This window comes from Poecile atricapillus, chromosome 14 (assembly GCF_030490865.1).
Source record: "Poecile atricapillus isolate bPoeAtr1 chromosome 14, bPoeAtr1.hap1, whole genome shotgun sequence".
NCBI lineage: Eukaryota > Metazoa > Chordata > Aves > Passeriformes > Paridae > Poecile > Poecile atricapillus.
Window position 1 is genome coordinate 9,928,990 of NC_081262.1, and position 19,837 is coordinate 9,948,826.

Sequence of the window (19,837 nt, forward strand, 5' to 3'; positions counted from 1 at the left end):
TGCTAATGTTTAAATAATAGAAGGGAAAGTTGTTTTAGCACTGCATTTTATTGGGAAAATTGAGGATTTACATCATAGACTACACGAAGCCAGCCCTGCCACCGAGCCTACTCCAAAAGCCAGGCTCCTTGGGTCACCACAAAGCAACAAGGGCTGTGTTAAACCTTGTGGGTGTATTTGGGACCTTTTCGGCTCCAGGGATTCAACTGATTGTAGAAATTTCCCAACAAGACAAAGGAAAACGCTCTCCAAATAGTGGAGCAGAAAAAAAAAGTTATTGCATTTTTTCTGGGAATCCTTTCCCAGCACACTAATTGAATGAAAAGGTTACTTACACCACAAATGGTTTGCTGAGATTGTCCAGCAATTGTTACAACTCCACCAGTTTATGTGCAAATGACTATATATCAAAATAATTACCTAAATATGCATGAATAGTGAGTTTTTTATGGCTTGTCAAGAGAAAAATATGCTGAATATACAATTACTGCATCAGAATATTAATGACAAATATAACACTGGGTAGGAATTTTGAAAAATTCCATTAAAACACATCTAGGTTGTATGCTAATGATGCAAAGACAAAAGCTAGCAAATTTCTTATATGCAATCAATTATCTGTATTTTTTATGTGATAAACCCAAGATATGTTTCTTTGTGAACAACATGTAAGTAACCTGAAGCAATTTTATTTACTGATTTATAGTATTGTGAGCAGATGTCTGTTTTAAAAGCAGCAAATTTATCTTTTGTCATTTTGGATTTTGATTATAAAGTTGTTTTATTCCTGGAGGGAAAAAAATAAACTAGTCTGTCTCTACAAATAAGAACAGGCATGGAAAGGAGATTCTTAATCCCAAACCAAATAAAAATAGACCAAAAAGGCATTCTAGCCCATCTAGCTTTTAGAGAGAAAAAACAAACAAAACAAAAACAAAGAAACCCAAAATAAAAACAAAAACCCCCAAAAAATAAAAAAACCCCAAACCAAAACAAACAAAACAAACAAAACCAAACCACCACCAACAAAAACCACAAAAAACAATCTTCGGTGGAAAACTGTCTAAAGCTCTCAAGTCAAAAACTTTCCTCAAGGGAGTTAAGCATCAGTGAAAATGAACCGAACACAAAAATCCTCTGGCAATATTCTGTTGTTGCTCTGATTTCCCAAGATAAGCAAGGTTGGATGTGATCAGTGCTTGATCAGAGGAGGTTCCAGGTAAAAGCCAGGATCCCAGTGCCACCCTCACCAGGAGATGAAGGGGCTGGACTCAGCCATCAAGTCTGATGAGGAGAGGCCCCGTTCTTTACCAGCAATTGTTCGCCCCGCGGCCCTCAGCCCGGCGTGGGGCTGATAGGGAGGCACCGAGCCCGTGCTCCAGCGCCGCCGAGGCGGCCGCCGCCCTCCCGCCGCTGCCGGCGGTGCCCGGGGCGGGGACGAAGGAGGAGCCCGGCCGAGGGGCCCTGCCCGGCCCCGCTCCGGTTCGAAGGCAGCGCGGCCCCGCCCGGCCGTTCCGAGGGAGAGGGAGGGAGCGGGTGCGCGCCAGGCCCCGGCGTGTCGCAGCGAAGGCGTCCGGGCGGGCCCCGCTGCCGCGGCGGCGCGTTCCGCCCGGAGCGTGTGCGCGGGCCCCGAGCGGAGCCGCCGCTGCCATGGAGCGGGGGGGCGGCGGCGGCGCGCGGGGCTGATCGCGCCCCTTCCCCATGAGACTGTGGTTGTGCTGGCTGGGCTGCTACACCCTGTTCTTGTGGGTGCTGAGGAGGACGATGTGGGCTGGCCCGGCGCGGTACCTGCGGAGCCCTTTATCCAGGTCCCTCTACGTGAATATGATGGGCAGCCACCGCCAGCCAGCCCCGGGCGCCAGGGAGAACCACCAGGTACAGCCCCGGCGGCGGCCGTGCTGCCCGCCCCTCCCTTCCCTTCCCTCATCGTGCCGGGCTGGGCGGCGGGGGCGGCACAGGGACCCCCGCCCCCGGGGAGCTCCGCCGGGCAGGGCGGGGGGTCCGCCGGGGGGAGCGGCGAGAGGAGCGGGAAGCCCGGTGCGGGCTGAGGGGGCACCGGGCCGGGCAGCGCAGACAAAGAGAGGGAAGCGCTCTGTCCTGCGGTGAGAAAGTTGCCGTGCGGAGCGCGGAGCGCTGCCGGGGCTGCGGCTCGGGGGGCGCCGCCGGGGGGTCGGGGCGAGCCCGGCGGTAGCGGCGGGGGGCAGCGCCTGTCCCGGCACCCGGGGCGGGGCGGGGCGGGGCCAGAGGTGCACCCCGGGCTCTGGGTGTGCACCCCGGGCTCTGGGTGTGCACCCCGGTTTTTTCAATGCACACCCCCCATGTGTCCGGTGAGCCCTGTGAGAGCGCTCCAGTGAAGTTTGCAGGTGGTGGTGACGGGGGTGGGTTTGTAATCACAGAGATGTTTGTAATTAGTACCGGTGGCGTGTAGAGGAAAACAAAAAAAAGTGGGAAACTGAGACTCCCACAGAGGCCTTGGAGCAGTAGGAGGTGGCAAGAGACTAGGACTGAGTTGTTGCAATGTGATCCGACTGCGATAAAAGGTTGGTGCTATGTTTGGGCAGTGTGGACACATGGGTCGCTACCTTGTGGAGAAGTTAGGGGCCATGCCCTTGCAATGCAATGGTTATGTTACAGATTTCATTTGGAATGTGTTCAGATCCGCACTATGTTTTGACGAAATGCTGCTGGAAATCTGACAGGAGTTAGAAGAGCTAATAAAGAACTCTTAGTGCAGAAGAAAGCTGGCAGCTTAATCTGGGTTAAATATGCAGAACCAAGCTAACGAAGAAGATGTAGTATAAACACTTGAGGACTGCTGTACAAAGGAAGACCATAATTCTTCCTGCTGATCCATTACTGCAGCCTTCTTATTACTCTGGATGGGTGCTGGCATCCAGAATCTTGATGGGTGGATGTATCCCTGGAATTTACTGCTTGTAGTCTGCTGTTGGGATCATTCAGATCATAGGTAGAAAGAGAAGCAGAATTCAGGTGAACAGGAGGAACTTCCTCCTGGTGAACAAAGAAAATCTGAAAGTCTTTTGTGTTGTTGAAAGCTGTAGTAGAAAGAAAAGTCAGGGGAATGTGTTTTGGAGGTGCCTGTGTCATTCACAGGTAGATGGTCTGCAGTGGATAATCTCCATCTCTATTTTATTTGATCTAGATTTTGAATGTACGTATTGATTATTTAGTACATTTAGTAAGATTTATGGTTATTGAGTTTGTGGGGTAAGCAAGGGTTGCATGTTCAGACCCCTGGTACTTTGACTTTGCAGTTTTACTGACTTAACTAGTTTTATGTAAATTATCTAAAAGAGGTTTTTCATCCTTTTACTAATATTAGGCAAGAGTTGCAATGTTTATAATTTTTGTTATAACAAAGGTCTTAGCACAACAATCTGAAAATATATGAGATTGACACTGCCATGTAACTAGTGGCCTTTCATATGTTGTACATGGAGGTAAATTAAAGCAGTTTATGTTCTGAGGAAGTAGTTCTGGAATTAAGCTGGTTTTCACCATTTTTTTTCATTTGAAATTTAGATTGGGGATTTTTTGGTGGGTTCTTTTTTTTTTTTTTTTTCTCTTATAATGTGTTAGAACTCTGTTATTCACCAGTGTTATATAGGTAGTTGTCAATAACCTTATAGGCAAGATTAACCATGAGAGATCATAGAATCATTGAATCATGAAGGCTGAAAAAGAGCTCCAAGATCATTAAGTCCAATGTTGGACCAAATACCACCATACCCACTAAACCATATTGAGAATAATAAGTTGGAGATCTGTCAACAACACCTAATTTTTGGAAACAAGCTTCTGTTAGTTGTCACCATCATCCTTCTGTCAGTAGTTACATCAATATCTAGAAGTTTTAAAGACAAGAATTGTAGGACTGTTGTTTTTCAGTGGAACTGCAGGTGAAAGTTCAGTGCAGAACCCCAAGGTGTATGAGCTCGGGTGTAGTCATGCTGCTTATGGAACAAAGCCTCTGTTTCCCAAGGCTTTGAAAATGTTTTCTACCGGATTGAAACTGGCGAGACATTGCAAAAGGCAAACCATCTGAACCACTCCAAACCTGTTCAGTGGAGTGAGGCACAGCCTTGTGGGTGAACCTGACACATCCCAGCCTGCTCCTCAGCTCCTTGGGATCATTTGCTTCTGTCACGCTCTTGGAATTGGCTTCTGAATGAGTGGACAAAGTACACAAGCTGCTGCTTTAGTGGTTTTTCAGGAGCCACTAAGGATTCCTTTTGGCAATCATGGTCTATGCTGATTTATTTAACAAGGGCTGAGCTGCAGTGAGAAGAGACCTAAACTGGTGAATCAGCAGTCCCGGAGATCCCTGTGCCAGGCTCAGAATCCGTGTTTCAGAGGAAAGGATCACTCACATGTCTATCCACAAGTGTGTTTGAAAGTACAGTCAATAGCCCGATTCTGCCAGAAATGCACCCATTGTGCAAGTGGTTTTCAAACCTAAGCAGGCACATTTGCTGCTCAACTGAAGGGTCTTCCCTTGCTGCTTTGGGCCAGTGTTTGATGGAGCCCCTGCTCTTGAATCTGGCATAAGGGCCCTGGTGCACTGTGTGCTCCCCTCTGCTTGTTGGCGCTGCTGCTGGGAAGCTGCACACTGCAATGAGAGTCCTGTCACAGTGATGACTGAAAGTTACACTGTGCTGAATGCTGTGTAAACCTGCCTTGAGTTCCTCTCCCAACAGGGCAAACAAATGTGATGGGATCAGGATCTGAGCACAAGTGTGTTAAATCTTTGGGGGGTTACCCCAGCTGACAGTTTCTGTCCTTCCACAAGGTTCTGCTAAAACTCCACATCTCACTTCAGGATACTTAAAGCTCCCCATCTGCACAATGAGCACATGCAGCCAGATTAAGGAACATTATTGCAAGATTTAAGGGGGAGATAAGAGGGTGTTGGCTGTAGAGAATAATTCTTAATGGTAGAAAACAGACACAATGGCATTTTATGAGAAGGGACTGACACTAACTCCATGTAAGTGTAGGAGAGTGAAAAATAAGTGATGTTCTTCATTAGAAAGAAATTTACATTTTTTAAATATAATTTTTGCATAGAGGACTTATGTTGGCTTTCTTGGGAATTAAGCTTACAAATAACTTCCAAGTACAGGGTAATAATTAAGACAAAAAATAAAAGCATTATTTCTTAGCAAGTAATCAGTTCTCATTTTGGTACAATTCTAAGTTAATTTAACCCTGAAGTTTGTTGGAAGGACTGTAGGAAAAGCTAAATTTTCATATTTATGGAAATTGGTTGTAAATTTTATCTATTAATTTTGACTACTTCTGGGTTTACATTGCTGAACTTTTTAAATGATCCTTTATCTCTTTCTCTAGTGGTATGTCTGCAACACTGAACAGTTGTCTGAATCCCTTCAACCCATTTTTGTCCAGAGTTACCTTGACCAAGGAACACAGATCTTCTTAAACAACAGCATTGAGAAATCAGGCTGGCTGTTTATCCAGCTCTATCACTCTTTTGTGTCCTCTATTTTTAGCCTTTTTATGTCTAGAACATCTATCAATGGGTAAGTAAAAAGTCAATCTTGGGTAAGCTAAATACAGTTTGTATTTAGAGTTTTCAAGTGTTCAGCACTACCCCTTGATCTGCCAGCTTTTCAAAATGTGTAATTTCCCTTTGCTGCTCTGTCAGATGTGAAATGCCCTCCTGTGTTCATCATGCCCAGCCCTCTTAACTGGTGAGCACCATTTCCAGTATGGAGGGACAGAGGAGGTAATTGCAATTAATAAAAGACAGTCAGAGGATTCTAATTGCATTTTATAACAATTATTTGTATTAATTTTCTTCTAAGAGAGTGTCTCTTTGTGTCTCTTCCCTCAGCTTTCTTCCCCTGTCCCACCTTGCCCTTTCCCTACTGCCACATTTTTATCAGTTACTGTTGTGATTGTTCGGGTTGGTGGCTGTATCCAGACAGTTCTGAATTGTACCTAAAACTCTTCAGAGTGTTTGCCTGCCCTTGGCAAATTCTGACGCATTTCTAAACAGTACAAAGCTGGCCAAGTGTTGTGTCTGGCAACACTAATATGGAATGTTGTCCTTTCTCTTATTCTGTAAAACGATTCTACCTCAATTTGTGTGTAAACTGCACTGGAACAGATAACTTCTTATGGAGCATGTTTGACTGATGAACCATCAGCAAAGCAGGAAAACATAAGCTGATAAAACAGCATTCTTCTATTCTTATCTTATTGTAGGGGAGTTTGGCTGTTTATAGGTGCTTTAGTGTTTTTTTCAAACAAGGCAGTGCTTTTTTTTGCTCACCTTACCCGATTTGGACACCTTTAACAGCTTTTCAGCTTTGACCTTATGAAAAATGCATTTTGTTACATTTAGCCAATTTCTCCAGTATCCCCACCTCTGCAGCTGCTACATACTTCTCCCACAGTCTGATACAAGATAGGAGCTGTCTACTGGGGCTGGAAAAATAGTCCTTTTCCTTATTTTTACCCAGATGACTTTATGAGCTTCCCTGTGGTGTTCTTAGTTATGTGTAGCTTTATATAAAGGTTCCTTTGGTCTCTTCTTCCTTTCTCTTCCATTTTTTTTTCAAAGGCTCTTCAGGGCTTTGAATAACACCTCATAATACTGTTAGGAATAATAGCTATGAGCCAATTATACAGTGTGGACTGACACATGTCTGCTGCAAGGGGGCTCTACTTAAATTGGATGTAGTCTGTTTATTTTTATACATTTGATATCCTGCTTAGTTTCTTCTGTATGACTTTCTATACTCTGTCCTTTTTGTTTCTTTGGGTTTTAGTAGTCAGTGTTTCCTAGGCCAGCTCCTTTTCACATTTTTTATTCTTTGAGTCTTTTTATCTCTGTTTACCTTTTTTCCTGTTTTGTTTTTTTTCCCGTTCATTGTCTTTAAGTTTAACATGCTATCAACAGGAGTTTAAAGAATAGTATTTATCTACCTGCAGTCTATTACTGACCAGTTCTTCTTCCTCTGCCTGTTCTTCTGTTTCATCATTGAATTCTTCTATGACAGCTGAAACATGTCACTGTGTAGTCTTCAAACAGTTATGGGTGGGTATGGCATTGACTTGATCCATAAGGAATCCAACTGTCACCTCTACCCAATTCCTTAATGAGTTGTCTATTTTCTATTCCACAGCTTTTCATGTTGAATGCAGGATCAGCAGATAGCAGCAAAAGCCATTGTAACACAGAACTAAAAAAAGACTCTTTTGCCCCTCCAGCAGCGTTACCCCCATGCTTTCTTTAAATCTGTTCCCTGTCTTCCCTCCTCGTTCCACATCCTATTCCTCATTCATTGTGCATACTTCTGTGTCTGCAACCATTTTATTTCCTCTGTTATTTCATCTTGTTTTTGTTTTTTTTAAGGTAGGTGGCAGAGATTCAAATCTGCAGATAATGACAAATAAGGTTCAGTCTTTATCTTTCCTACTCTTTCTCTTCCGCTTTTTTTTTTTTTTTTAATTTATTTTTTTAATGCAGTTATTTTCTTGAGCTGCACCTCATGAGCTCTCCCTTACCCAATCAAATTCCTTCTGGAGTCTTAACCACTGTAACTGCATGTGGCTCTGTTTGATCTCTCACAAGTGCAAGGCAAGTTGAACTGGATTTAAAATTTATCTGAGCAGTGAGCTTGTCTACTATTATGTGCAACTGGTTCCTGCCAAAGCACGTTCTAAATTTCTTCACTGCCTGTCCTGTTAAAGTTTGTACAAAATTGGTCATTTCTTGTTTTTACATTTTAGGCTGCTGGGAAGGGGCTCAATGTTTGTGTTTTCCCCAGAACAATTTCAAAGACTGCTTAAAATAAATCCTGAATGGAAATCCCACAGACTTCTCGATTTAGGGGCTGGAGATGGAGAAGTCACTAAAGTTATGAGTCCTCACTTTGAAGAAATCTATGCCACTGAATTGTCTGAAACTATGATATGGCAGCTTCAGAAGAAGAAATACAGGTATTGACTGAATAACTCCTACATCCTTTATATCAGACATTACAGCAAAGTAATGTAATTTAATGAATGTTCAGTATTTTCAGTCAATTCCTTTATTGTTTGCTTGTATGGAAAAGGTTAGCCTGTACAAAACCAGGAAAACAAACACATGTGATGATTCCTCTTACCAGTGTTGTTTTTGTCTCCTTTATTACCTGATGTTTATCAAGGTTCATAGGGCTGGACATGTAGCCATGCTGATCATTGATTTAGTTTTCTTTCCAAAAGACCAGAAGGGATTGTGTCTGTCTCTTCTCTAAATGGTTGACCTTACCTGTACTACCAACACATCCACAGGGAATTTTTGTCTTCAGTAGTTCTATCTGAAATCAGCTTGTTTTTATTTAAAAGACTGTATCTCTTTCTCTTCTTTTCACAGGGTGCTTGGTGTAAATGAATGGCAAAACACAGGATTTCAGTATGATGTTATCAGCTGTTTGAATTTGCTGGATCGCTGTGATCAACCACTGACTGTATTAAAAGATATTAGAAGTGTACTGGAGCCGACCAGAGGCAGAGTCATCCTAGCACTGGTTCTGCCATTTCACCCCTATGTGGAAAATGGTAAGTGCACACATTAACAGCTGTTTAGGCAGGTAAACTAGAGTAGGATCTAATTAAATGTTTAATAAATGACATGTTTGTATTTGAGTTTTTACAAATAACTGGTAGAGGGCATGTTCAGAAGTATGAAATCATAGGTAAATAGGCCACATGATGTAAGCTGTTTTGTTAACTCCACAGAATACATTGTTGGCACCAACAAAAAGCTCAAATATTGAAGTCACAGATCCTGTTTTGCAAGTTACCACATTTCAGCTATGTTGGAGCAACTTGGGAAAACTGGTCCCTGCTTAAGGCCTTTTACCTAGAGGTGACCCGAGCTGTCTCTAGTGACAAGTTGTCTTAACACTGAATAGAGCTGTTCAAGTCGTTTCAAGTGTTCCAAATGAATCCCACCTAAAAATTCATTGGAAGATAACTTTCACTTTCCAGCATGAGGTCTCAAAGTAAAAATAGACCCCTATGAATACAAAGTATCAACCACTATTAATATTGTATTAATTTACATTGTACCAGTAAAGGGAATAAAAAAATAAAATTCAATGCCGAACTTGGATTTTAAGGAAATATAGAAGAGATTTTTGGATTAATCCATCTTTATGACAACTTCTAAAGAGACTAGAAACATTTTTACATGCCTGTGATTGTGGATTCAGGCTAAAGCACCCTGAAGGTGGTTTGAATTCCAGGAGGCTGTTGTTCATCAGTCATTGTTTTGGTTCTCCTTGAGTGTTAAGACTTGTCTGTAGAAAGGCCCAGAAAAATGCAGAGCTAATCACGTTCTGGCAATCACAAATGCATCAAATGTATGAATCTGGTTTTCTCTTTTTACATGCTGGTGGTATTTTGATGGGAGAAATGAAAAAAATAAGTATAAGAAATAATGCCATTAGATGAAGAATTACTTAAAATACAGTATTTGAGCTTGTAATTTTGTAACTATTTTGAAAAGTGGTGCCTTAAATTAGATTTGGTGTTTGACTTAGGCATCTGTTAAGTATTTCAAGCATATTTGGTTACAACTTATTGTTCCTATAATGTGGAACAATATGGCTTCCCCTTGTAGAAATCCTTTAAAATTCCAAATATTAGCAGTGTCTTTCTAGTCTTTCACTGGAATACTAGAACCAAAAAATGAGAAATGCTTTTTTTGTGTTTCTTCAAAATTCTGTGCCATTGTGTTTGGCAATCACTATTGCCCTCACATCTACTTTCCTGCATTTTTTTTTTGGGTAGTCCATAATAGACCATGTACAACTCCCTGGCTCAACAGGGGAGGATAAGTTAAGGAACAAACTATTCTAAGCCTGCTTATATCCTTCATCATTAATCTCCTACCATATGCTGGGAGGAGAATAGAGAATTAAATTTATAAATCCCAGGAGACAATTAACCTGTTCTGTGATTGTTGAACAGTCATTCCTACTTGCTGGAAGTTGAAAAGCGATTGTAAGATGATTGTAAACCAATGTCATAATTTTATTCGTGATGGTGACTTGGCAGATGAGTCACTTTGCTGAAGGCAGGTTTGCTCCCTTAATATGTTTGGAACTTAAAAACATGCTCAGTTTGTCTGTTTGCCACTATTATGGATGTGGACCTATATAAACTGTTAACAGTGCAAGTTAGCACACACAAAAGTTACATATTTCCCTCTAAAGATCAGTTAAACTGTGGGCTAAAAAAACAATTAACTGCCAGAATGTCTTCATGATGCAAAAACCATTTTAGAATTTCTTCATTTTCATTCAGCTGTTCTATATGATGATGTATTTTAAAAATAGATATGTACATATGTTTTATATATAACAAAATTATACTTGGTACATTCAAAGAGGAGAGCATTCCACAGCTCAAATAACTTCTTGTAGCAGCTCATTAAAACCAGCTTGGACCCATGTTGTGAAACTTTTTAATTTTGTAGAGGGAGAACAAATGGAATAGCGTTGGGGCAGGTAAGGTGTTTGATGCAGTGATAGATCCATAGATAGAAGTGGAGAAATTATTTTAATCAAAATGAGCTATTTGGGTGATTACATGCGGTATAATGGGATGGTAATGGTGGAAGCTGTCTATGTGAATAACATAAAACCTGCTCTAAGAGAACAAAGCAAGGTGGAGGAGGAATTAAAATACAGACCTGTACTCACTGTTTGTGGAATGACAGTGACACCTAGAGTCCAGAGGAGCTCAATCATAAATTCTCTCTGGGGCTTTTCAGTTTTATTTCAACATGCAGAACATCCAGGAATGCAGTTACTGCAGGTGTCTAAATTTGGCAAGAGAGCCCAACACCTGAATCATCAGGTATTAGACCAGTCACTAAGAACAGGTATTACCACAACTTTGTTTTTAATAGGTGTCTCATAGAATCATATAAGAATCCTTTGTATTTCCTAATACAGACAGAAAAAGTCATTATTGGATAATACATGACTGGACTGGTGTAAGTTTCTCTGAAATAAAAATGTCATGCCATACTTCAGAGTACTAGTGAATACTGGGAGCCTGAGAGTGTGAAATTTCCTTGTTGAACATGTTAATATCCTTGTAATGGATTGACAGGGATAAGAAGGCAAAGGTGTTTATTGTGTCCTCCTGAAATACTATTAATTGAGCTGGAAACACAGTAGTGTGTGAGATGGATCCTTACTTTGTCAGTTCTCATCTTGCCGAAGTGAGAAATGCCACTTCATTTTTTAAACAAAGCCTTGCTTTATTAAAATTGTAATAAAAGATGCAGCTGTTCTTTAGAATGGAAAATGCCTGATACCAGCAGATACCTTGGAAAAGTGCTGATTTTGCAGATTGGCTAGATAGTAACTGCCGAAAAACGTACTTTAAAAAAAAAAGTATACTGCCTTGTACTGCATAGTGTAGTTCTTTTTTGTGCTCGCGTCCATGTTGAATAGGCTTGTAAAGGCAAAACATGGTGCTCCAGGTATTCCTGATTTGGGATGGTGGGACTGGGAGATGGGAGTTATCAGCCTAGCAGGTGAATTTAGTATTGGAGAAGCAATGTTTTCACAATGGCAATTACTTTCCTAAATAGGTTTGGAAGATGCCCTCATCCCAAATGAGCTTTGCCAGGGTAATGCATGTGTTTAAATTGTCAGTTTTTTCTGTTTGCCTGTCTAATACACAGGTTTTGCTCTGTTTAAATTGTTCTAAGGCTTATTTACTGTGGGTCTGTAAATGTTACATCAATAACTATCCCATTAACATGAGCAAATCCAAAATTTCACCCATGAAACAAGTTTATTTTATGTTGCTGTCAATTATCAAACAACTTTCACAATTGCTCAGTTCATGTAAAAGGAATACATAAAAGTTTATGTAAAGAGAAAAAAAAAAGACAGAATTAAATCTAAACTAAAAAAGGAAACTTTTATGATGCATCAGCAGTTGTCTTACAAAGATAAAGTCTTTTCCCAGAGTTCTTGGAAATGGAATATGGAACACAGATGTAAGGTACAATGCACTTGGTTCTGGTGATCTGTTTGGAAACTACTCCCAAAGAACACTGCCCTGCAAGGTTGTCTCCTCTCTCTTTTAAGCAAAGGAAGTATGAAGAAGCTTAACTTCCTCACCTTCTCCTTTGCTTGCAGGAGAACTTTTGAACAAATCCAAAGTGCTGCACATGCTCATCTGTTCTGATAAACAGTGTCATCTTCCAAATCATCCTAGGGAAAGAAGTGTTTCATTACTGAGGTGATTTTTTTTTTTTTTAAAGAAAGGCAGAATTAGTTTTTGAGGCAAACTCCATCCCTTTTGTCTTTCAGTAAAATCTTTTCTCCCCTCTTATCCAGTTGGTTTTGTCCATGTGTTATCTACAGGCTTCAGAACATGTTTCTTATCCTGTTGGCTTTTTCTAATCTCCAGGGAGCACAGGGGCAGGAAAACATAGCCCATATTTTCATATCTGATGGCCAAACCAAGGACCAGGTCATGTCAGCAGGGACTTGAAAGCTTTAAAGGGGTAATTACAGAAGAAAATGATTGGAGCTGTATGGAAATAAATGAAGTAAAATGTTTATAGGAGAAGTGCTTGACTTTGTTCTGTGTGTCATTTGTTCCACTTGGCATTTCTGAATGATCTCTGTGCTCAGAATAGGAAAGAACTGACATTGTTTCTCAAGAGAAGCAGGATTTCAGAAGCATTTTGAAGTGATTTTCTTCACTTGCAAATATATGTGATTTCTAATATTTCACTTGCAAATATACGTGATTGTGTGGTCTGGATTTGTGTTTTGGTTGGTTTTTTTTTAATGTGCTTTTGTTGGGTTTGTTTTTTAAATAATTTACATGGCACATGTAAAATTATTGTCATATAAAACTTAATGGCATAAATTTGGAATGATGAAATAAGTTGGGTGGCTTTACCCAGTGATGTTGAATATTTAGTTTACGCTCTGTGTGCTGGAGGAAGGGAAATACCTTTAAATATATTACAGAACTTTTATAATAGTTTCATTATGTTTCTGTCCTCTAGTCCGGGTTAATGGAGCAAGAGGAACTGAAAAAGCAGTACTTTTCAAACATAACCTCTTAATAGCTCCAGGAATTTTACCAAAAAATACAGAACCAGACCTCTTCTTGGTAAAATACAAATTTATGTCAGTTTTAATTTTAAATGTACATACATATATTTAAAAAGGGGTGTGTGAGTGTGTATACACACATGCATAAATATATATATATATGTAATTCTATGCATCTGGCCATTTAGAATGCTTTATAATGTCTTTGACTGTTACTCAGAATATTTTTTTTACATCTCTAGCAACTTTAAAGGAAATAGGTACAATAAACTCCTAAAATCTTTTGGTTTCTCTTTTTCCCCATAAATTTAGGAATGGATACTCACAGGCTGTTGGTAGTGTTGAGCATATCTCTGCTTTTGAAGTTCTTGAGCAATTGCTTGGAAAACTTTTCGGCTGCTACTTATTTTCTGAAAATTATTTAAAACACTTTGGTTCAGTGCAACATTTTGAGTTGGAAGGAAACATCTTTTTCTACCTTTCCTAATTTAGATTTTATATCTGGCTATGGCTTTGGGAATTTACTAAGTAGTATTTTAAAAATAACGTGGTTTGGCGAGCAGAAGGGTTTTAAATTACGTTGTTATTATTATTGCATTACTTAACATATGCACCTTTAACAGATCTTTAAATGCATGGCTTCTGATTTTTATACAAGGATATGTAGTGGTGGAGGTTGTTAATTAATAGCAAAACCTGTTATTGTAATAAGTTTGAACAAAATTTACTTTAAACCTAAAGGAATCAGTGTGTTAGAGATAGCCTTTACAGAGATTAACTTTACCATGCATCCAATGTGTTAAATTACCTGATTTGTTAAAATTAGTTAAATATAAATTGATAAGTAGTTTTGTACAAATCTAAAGTAAAGCCTTAGCAGCTCAGAATCTCTCCTTAATGGAGTCATCAATTAATCACAAAATTGATGCTAAATATACTTTAAAAAGACAAGAAGAAGAAGCTCTGAATTACAGACAAAGCAAATAACATGGTAACATACAGAGTTCTCTGTTGTTTGGTCTTTCCCACTTTTCTTTAGCAACTTTGGCTTTAACTGGAGGGAGAGAAGATAAATGAAAAAGCAATTAAAATATAAGATGAGAAGTTAGCAAAGTAGTTAAAATTGTTGCCGTTTTGCAGTGTCAGTTTGTAGGTAAGTGTTTCACTAGATCAGCTTATACCATTGGAAAAATCAGAGAGGTTTTCACATGTATGAAGTCTTTTTCAGCTTCTGGTAGTAGATACTGCAAGTGTTTTTGCTGTGAGCACAGGAAAGACTGTGAAGTCCTAACTCTCTTGTCATGTAAAGATTCCTTTTGTAGCTCTGTTTGGTTTTATCTAAACAAAAATTTTGTTCCAGATTTAAAAAAAAACAGCAGTAATTACATAACTTTTAACCATGTGCATTTTAATGGGTTTGTTTCTGTAAGCATAAAACTTCTTCCAAGTCTCTGATATTTTTAAATTTTACCAAGGTTTCTCATGTATATGAAGAGAATCAGTAGACAAGCGAAGTCAGGTTGCAGTAACTTTACTGCAACTCATAAATACTTTGATGTGAATTTAAATTCTTTTACTTTTACTGGAAGTTTATACTCTCAGGATAATTTTAACTTCAGAATACCTTTTATTCTAGACACTTTACTGAAAAATGAAAATGTGCTTGCTGTTGAGAGTCCAGGTATGTGCCACACAGGAGTTCACAGATGTGTATGTGCAGTACAAGGACTTCAACCAATCTCCTCTTTAAAATTTAACCATAATAATTATGAAATCTAGAAATGTTTTTTTATTCTCCTTATGGAAATGTTAAAACTGCATCCATTTAAAAATTAACAAAACCAGAAGAATCACTTTGAGCCTACCTTGTAGACTGCAAAGGAAGTGAGCACAGCAGAGCTGTACAGGAACAGTAAGGACGAGACGATGATCATGGAGATGAGTTTTCCATTACTGTGCTGCTTCCCTGATCCTTTATTAAAAATGAGTGTTAGAATAAAGGGCAGTTCTGATTCACATAATTTTTTTTAAGACTCTGCATTCCAGCTCCCTTTCTCTGAGGAATTAAAAAGCCATATACCATCAAAATTCTTCTGATTAATTTCAGTCTAAATTCCTTAGTGATATAATTTTCCTTTTCTTCCTATGTTTGCAAGGGCAATGGAGACCTGTTAGTTTTGATTACAAACTTTTCCTTAGGGATAGAGAGAGAATGGAATCCAGTTTTCTGCTCCTGTAAAGGTATATCTGAATAAAGCTCATAGACTTCTGTTCAGAAATGGAATTAGAGGAAGGAAGGAATATAAAGAAAGTAATAATCCAGCTGAGTGTTTCTGGGTTATTTTTCTTTTTGTGATTTAGTATGTGAAACTGAAATGTAATTACTGAAGTTTCATCACTTTCCTAACTCAAAGGCAAGTGATACAAAGGTTTGGAACATATTTCTCAGGCTGGCAGAAGTGAATCCCCAGGTCTGGGGCTCTGCACTCTCTTGCACATACTTGTACTAAATGTTGGTTTCTCTACTTCTCTTTTTTTTTGTTGATACTTCCTTTCTGACAGCCACAAAAGTCTTCATGTAAGAGGATGTAGAGTGTGGTTAGACAGCACAAGTGCAAAATTTCTTTCTTTTGTATAATTCTAGAGTCATCATCATATGACAGACCAGCCTAATTAGCAAGGATTGAGATGCTTATTTGTGGAATCCCTCTGGTTTTACTAATAACATCTTAATATAGCCATACTACTCCTAAAAGGTTTGTTGGTATTTCCATCTTAAATGTCATTCTTGAAAGTATAAAGAGACTATTTAGAAAATATAATTTATTTCTTCTAAGATGCTTCATTAAGAAGGAATGAACAACTGACCTGTTACTGTTAGTACTGTTCCATCTCCTGCTTGTTTAGAAAGGGATGAATCTGAGTCTGAGAATGCTATTCCACAGATATAAACAGCGCTGTCATCTACAGTCAGATCTTTTATCTCAAGTAAGATGTTATTTTCTGATGAATGTACTTTATACTTCTGATGATCTGTGCATCCAGGAGTACACAAATCTTGATGTGAATTAGTTAAAAAGCGAAACCACAGAATTTCAGGTGGAGACGAGGGGCATCCAGAAGCAGAGAAAGTGCATGTTAGGGACACATTGTTCATGGAGGAGTCAGCTTGCTGAAACCTGGGCTGTGTTACAGTGACTCGGCAGTGGCTTGCAACACCTGTTGGGAAGGAACAATTGGTGATGTGAGGGACAGCTAAAAAGCCAGGTACAGTCTAAAAAGAAAAAAAAAAATTACTTTGGGTTCATTCAAGGAAAGGTGGGAGGAAAGGAAGAAATCAGCTGTGTTTGAAACTTGAAATAATTAAGGTTGTTTTCAGTGAATTTTTTAGATAGTTCCTACAGTTTGCACATGTGCTCATTTAACACTTTTTGTCTACAGGGAAATGTGGTTGCCTTTCTATTTTTGGACAAAATAGAGAAGATTGATAGGTCTGAAGCAATGTGAATGTTTCCTTTGGCACTGGAGAAGACCAGAAGAATACTCTGTGCAGCTCCTAGCCCGAGATTTAGCCCTGCATGTTTTGGGGGTACTGGCCAGTGGGGGTGGGCGTTTTGTGACATAAGTGCAGTTGCTCAGTGGAGCAGTTCTGCAGGGCTTTCTGTCTCCTCCACTGTTCCTGGTCTAAGTCAAGCCAGACAAGCTGAAGGCAGGCAGTGGAAATGTCATAAATCGAGACATTTATAATTTAGCAACTTTATAACATTGATTAGAATTCACAATAATTCCTAGATACTTTTATCACATATATTGATTCTGGTTTTCTAAGAATAATAATGCTTGTTAGTTCTGACATTTTAAAATGTGTGCAGAGAAAACAGGAAGGTTAATCAGAGAAGAGCATTCTAATTAAGGAGCTAAAACATGTGGTTTAATATGACTAGTCTGGAAGATTTGTTTAAAGTCCTTGTTGAAATCTACGTGAATTCTGTTTTAGGATATTTAATTTCATTCAAATAAATAGTTATTTAAACTATGGCATTGAGGTTATTGCAGTAAAGAGAGAGTAAAGGTATAACATAAATAACATCCTTTTCTGCTTGCCAAAAAATAACAAACTAGAAGATAAATAAACCGAAATCTCTTAGTGTACTGCTGATACACAATTTGTAAACCTGTCCATGGTGAAAAATTATGTCACAAATTAGCATTGTCCCTTCACCGTTTTTCTCACTAAATCAAATCCGATTCAGTGCCTGTGACTTTTACAGGAATAAAGTGAAACTGATTCTGTGTCAGGTCCATATCACGGTCCATTCCACAGCAGCTACAGCAATCTGAAGATTGTAAGTTGTGGGTGTACTTGCACCCTGTGTGGTGAAAGGCAGTAGCTTGTGCTTCTGCAGCTGATCCCCTTCTCTTTTCCACCTTATCCACAGGCTCTGGTGTCCTTGCAGAGCAGAACTCCATGGCCTCGGGTCACATAGGTGCTGCCTGCTGAACTTCCCAAGCCCTCCTCCCAAAAAAACACAGTTGCTCTGAAATCAGGCTGCTGCTGGACTGTTCCCAGTAGGGTAGTGCAGCAGGATTTGACCCAGAAATCACAGGTTACAGCAATGTTTCAGACTTTTGGAAGAAAAAAGCATTTGCTAGTAGTTGTGTACTTTAGAAGTTAAATGACGATAGCAGAAATTAACTTGATTTTCAGCAAAAGTTTTCATTGCTTTTATTTTGTAGCTGTGTTGCAAATCTTAGCCATAAAATTCTCAGTCTTGTTTAACTGCTGTTAAATAAAAAAAATGTAAGAAATTTTTTTAAGTCTTACCAGCACCATACAGGATCCAGTCAAATACCAGCATTAGCACATTTTTTAATTTGTTGAAAGATGCCATTTCTTGTATCTCTGTGGAAGTGAATCTTCTTAAAGGAAGAGGAACTTGGGAGATGTTTGGATTTGAGGAACTGTTGTAATCACAAGATGTAGAACTTCCTGTTTAGAAGGGTGTTTACTCCTGTGTTTAGCAAACTGGTTAAAGGTACAGACCAAACCAGAAAGCTTTTGTTTGTTGTGGATGACATTATTTGGAAAATGAGTGAAGAACTTTAAATTTTGTACTCCTGAGAGTTGTACCTATAGTCCTTCAGATTATTTCATTGGATATAACAAATAACAAGACATTTTCCAGCATGCTATTTAATCAGCTTCTTAATTTTATGACTCTAAGCAGCCATTAGCAGATCAGCTGGTAGGTGGCCACTGCAGGCACAAAGTAGCCATTTATTGTAGTGGTGATCTGATGGTGAAAGCTTCACAGCAAACCATAATTTTCAGCTTGCTGACTCCGATTACTGTAGTTTCCTCTGTGCCTGTCTGCTGGACACCAGCCTCACTAATGGCAGTTACCTTTTAGCCAGTCTTGGCACTTCTAGTTAAAAATGTAACAAAATATAACCTTAAAGAAGCTGCTTTTGAAGAGCAGGGATAAACTTGAACTCATCTTGCAACAGGTCTAAAAGTGGCATGGCAACCTCCTGTGTGGAGTGGAATGAGCATAATGAGTGTAATTATGCTTTCTGTAAGAAAATGCAACACACAAAGTTTTCTTTATAACTGAAACAAAGCTGTTCTGTTTTCTCAGTAGGTGGCAAGTGGGAAAAGCCCTCAGAAGTTTTGGAAATCAAAGGGCACACTTGGGAAGAACAGGTGAACAGCCTGCCAGAAGTTTTCAGTAAAGCTGGTTTTGCCATCGAGGCTTTCACCAGACTGCCCTACCTCTGTGAAGGTGACATGTACAATGACTACTACGTGCTGGATGATGCTGTCTTCGTCCTCAAGCCCGTGTAAGCCTGTGTGAAGTAAAGCTCCACAATCTAACCCAAGAAGCAGCCTCTGAAAGAGGGTTTTGATTTATGGTTACTTAAAGGGAGGGAATTTTGGGATTGCCATGCTAAATAAATATCATGTAAGAAATTTAAAGGCCAAAATACTAATGTATTTCTTTGTAGTGTGATTAGCGGGGGGGGAGAAAAAAAATGTTGTTTTTTAAATGGACTCCTCAGCTGAGTATTTCTTTTTTACCAGCTCTTAAACCAACATTGCATTCTGCAATCCAGCAGCAATGGGGGATATTTTTTTATACTTACCTGCAACAGGGATCATATCCAAACAAAAGCAATAGTCTTTATAATGGTGAAACTGATACAGTGTGAACTGTTGTGAAAGAAATCAAGCAAAGTCTGGCAATAAAGTTATCCATTCAGTTCAAGCCTTGTTGAATAAAACTGTTGAAATGGATTATCTTCCATGCTAAGTTACTTTTTCTCTTACTGTCATTCTTCACGTTTTTAATCATGCTAATAAACTTTTTTGAGATGATTTTTGCATTAACTTTTGTGTTCATTTTGTAACCATAGCCATGCTTGTCTGCAGTAACTGCTTTTGTATTGAGAATCAAGCTTTCAGTAGCAGCACAACCTTGCATTTATTTAAACAGCATTTAATTACTGTTTAATGGGATAGCAGTGCACAAAAAATGTATCACTTTTAGTTGGGTTTCCTTCATGTTCTTCCCTGTCAAAGCCTCATAAATCCTCATTGCTTTTGCATTTGCCATTTTCCAGTTAAATGGGTTACAGTAGAACTTGTCAAAACTGCACTTTAAACTGATGGCTTTAAAAACAAACTCTAAGGAAGTTGTTGCCAA

General features: G+C 39.3%; 2 protein-coding genes across 3 annotated transcripts; one reads left to right on the top strand and one right to left on the bottom strand.

The window, feature by feature from the left end:
• Positions 1 to 1,499: 1,499 nt before the first annotated feature.
• On the top strand, positions 1,500 to 19,509 carry METTL9 (methyltransferase 9, His-X-His N1(pi)-histidine). Of its 2 annotated transcripts, none has more exons than XM_058850094.1 (5): positions 1,500 to 1,875; positions 5,371 to 5,561; positions 7,780 to 7,989; positions 8,408 to 8,592; positions 18,773 to 19,509. In XM_058850094.1, the coding sequence occupies exons 1-5, from the start codon at positions 1,702 to 1,704 to the stop codon at positions 18,976 to 18,978; spliced, it is 966 nt and encodes a 321-aa protein (XP_058706077.1). In that variant the 5' UTR covers positions 1,500 to 1,701; the 3' UTR covers positions 18,979 to 19,509. The 2 variants fall into 2 exon arrangements, with proteins under 2 accessions (XP_058706077.1, XP_058706078.1); XM_058850095.1 differs by having other exon boundaries at positions 1,518 to 1,875; positions 18,776 to 19,509.
• Positions 11,816 to 18,697, bottom strand: IGSF6 (immunoglobulin superfamily member 6). The gene is made up of 6 exons (XM_058850096.1): positions 17,959 to 18,697; positions 16,002 to 16,352; positions 14,999 to 15,105; positions 14,134 to 14,187; positions 13,460 to 13,543; positions 11,816 to 12,275 (listed from the first exon to the last, which is right to left on the bottom strand). Exons 1-6 carry the CDS (start codon positions 18,023 to 18,025, stop codon positions 12,237 to 12,239), a joined length of 702 nt encoding a protein of 233 aa, XP_058706079.1. The 5' UTR covers positions 18,026 to 18,697; the 3' UTR covers positions 11,816 to 12,236.
• Positions 19,510 to 19,837: the final 328 nt, after the last annotated feature.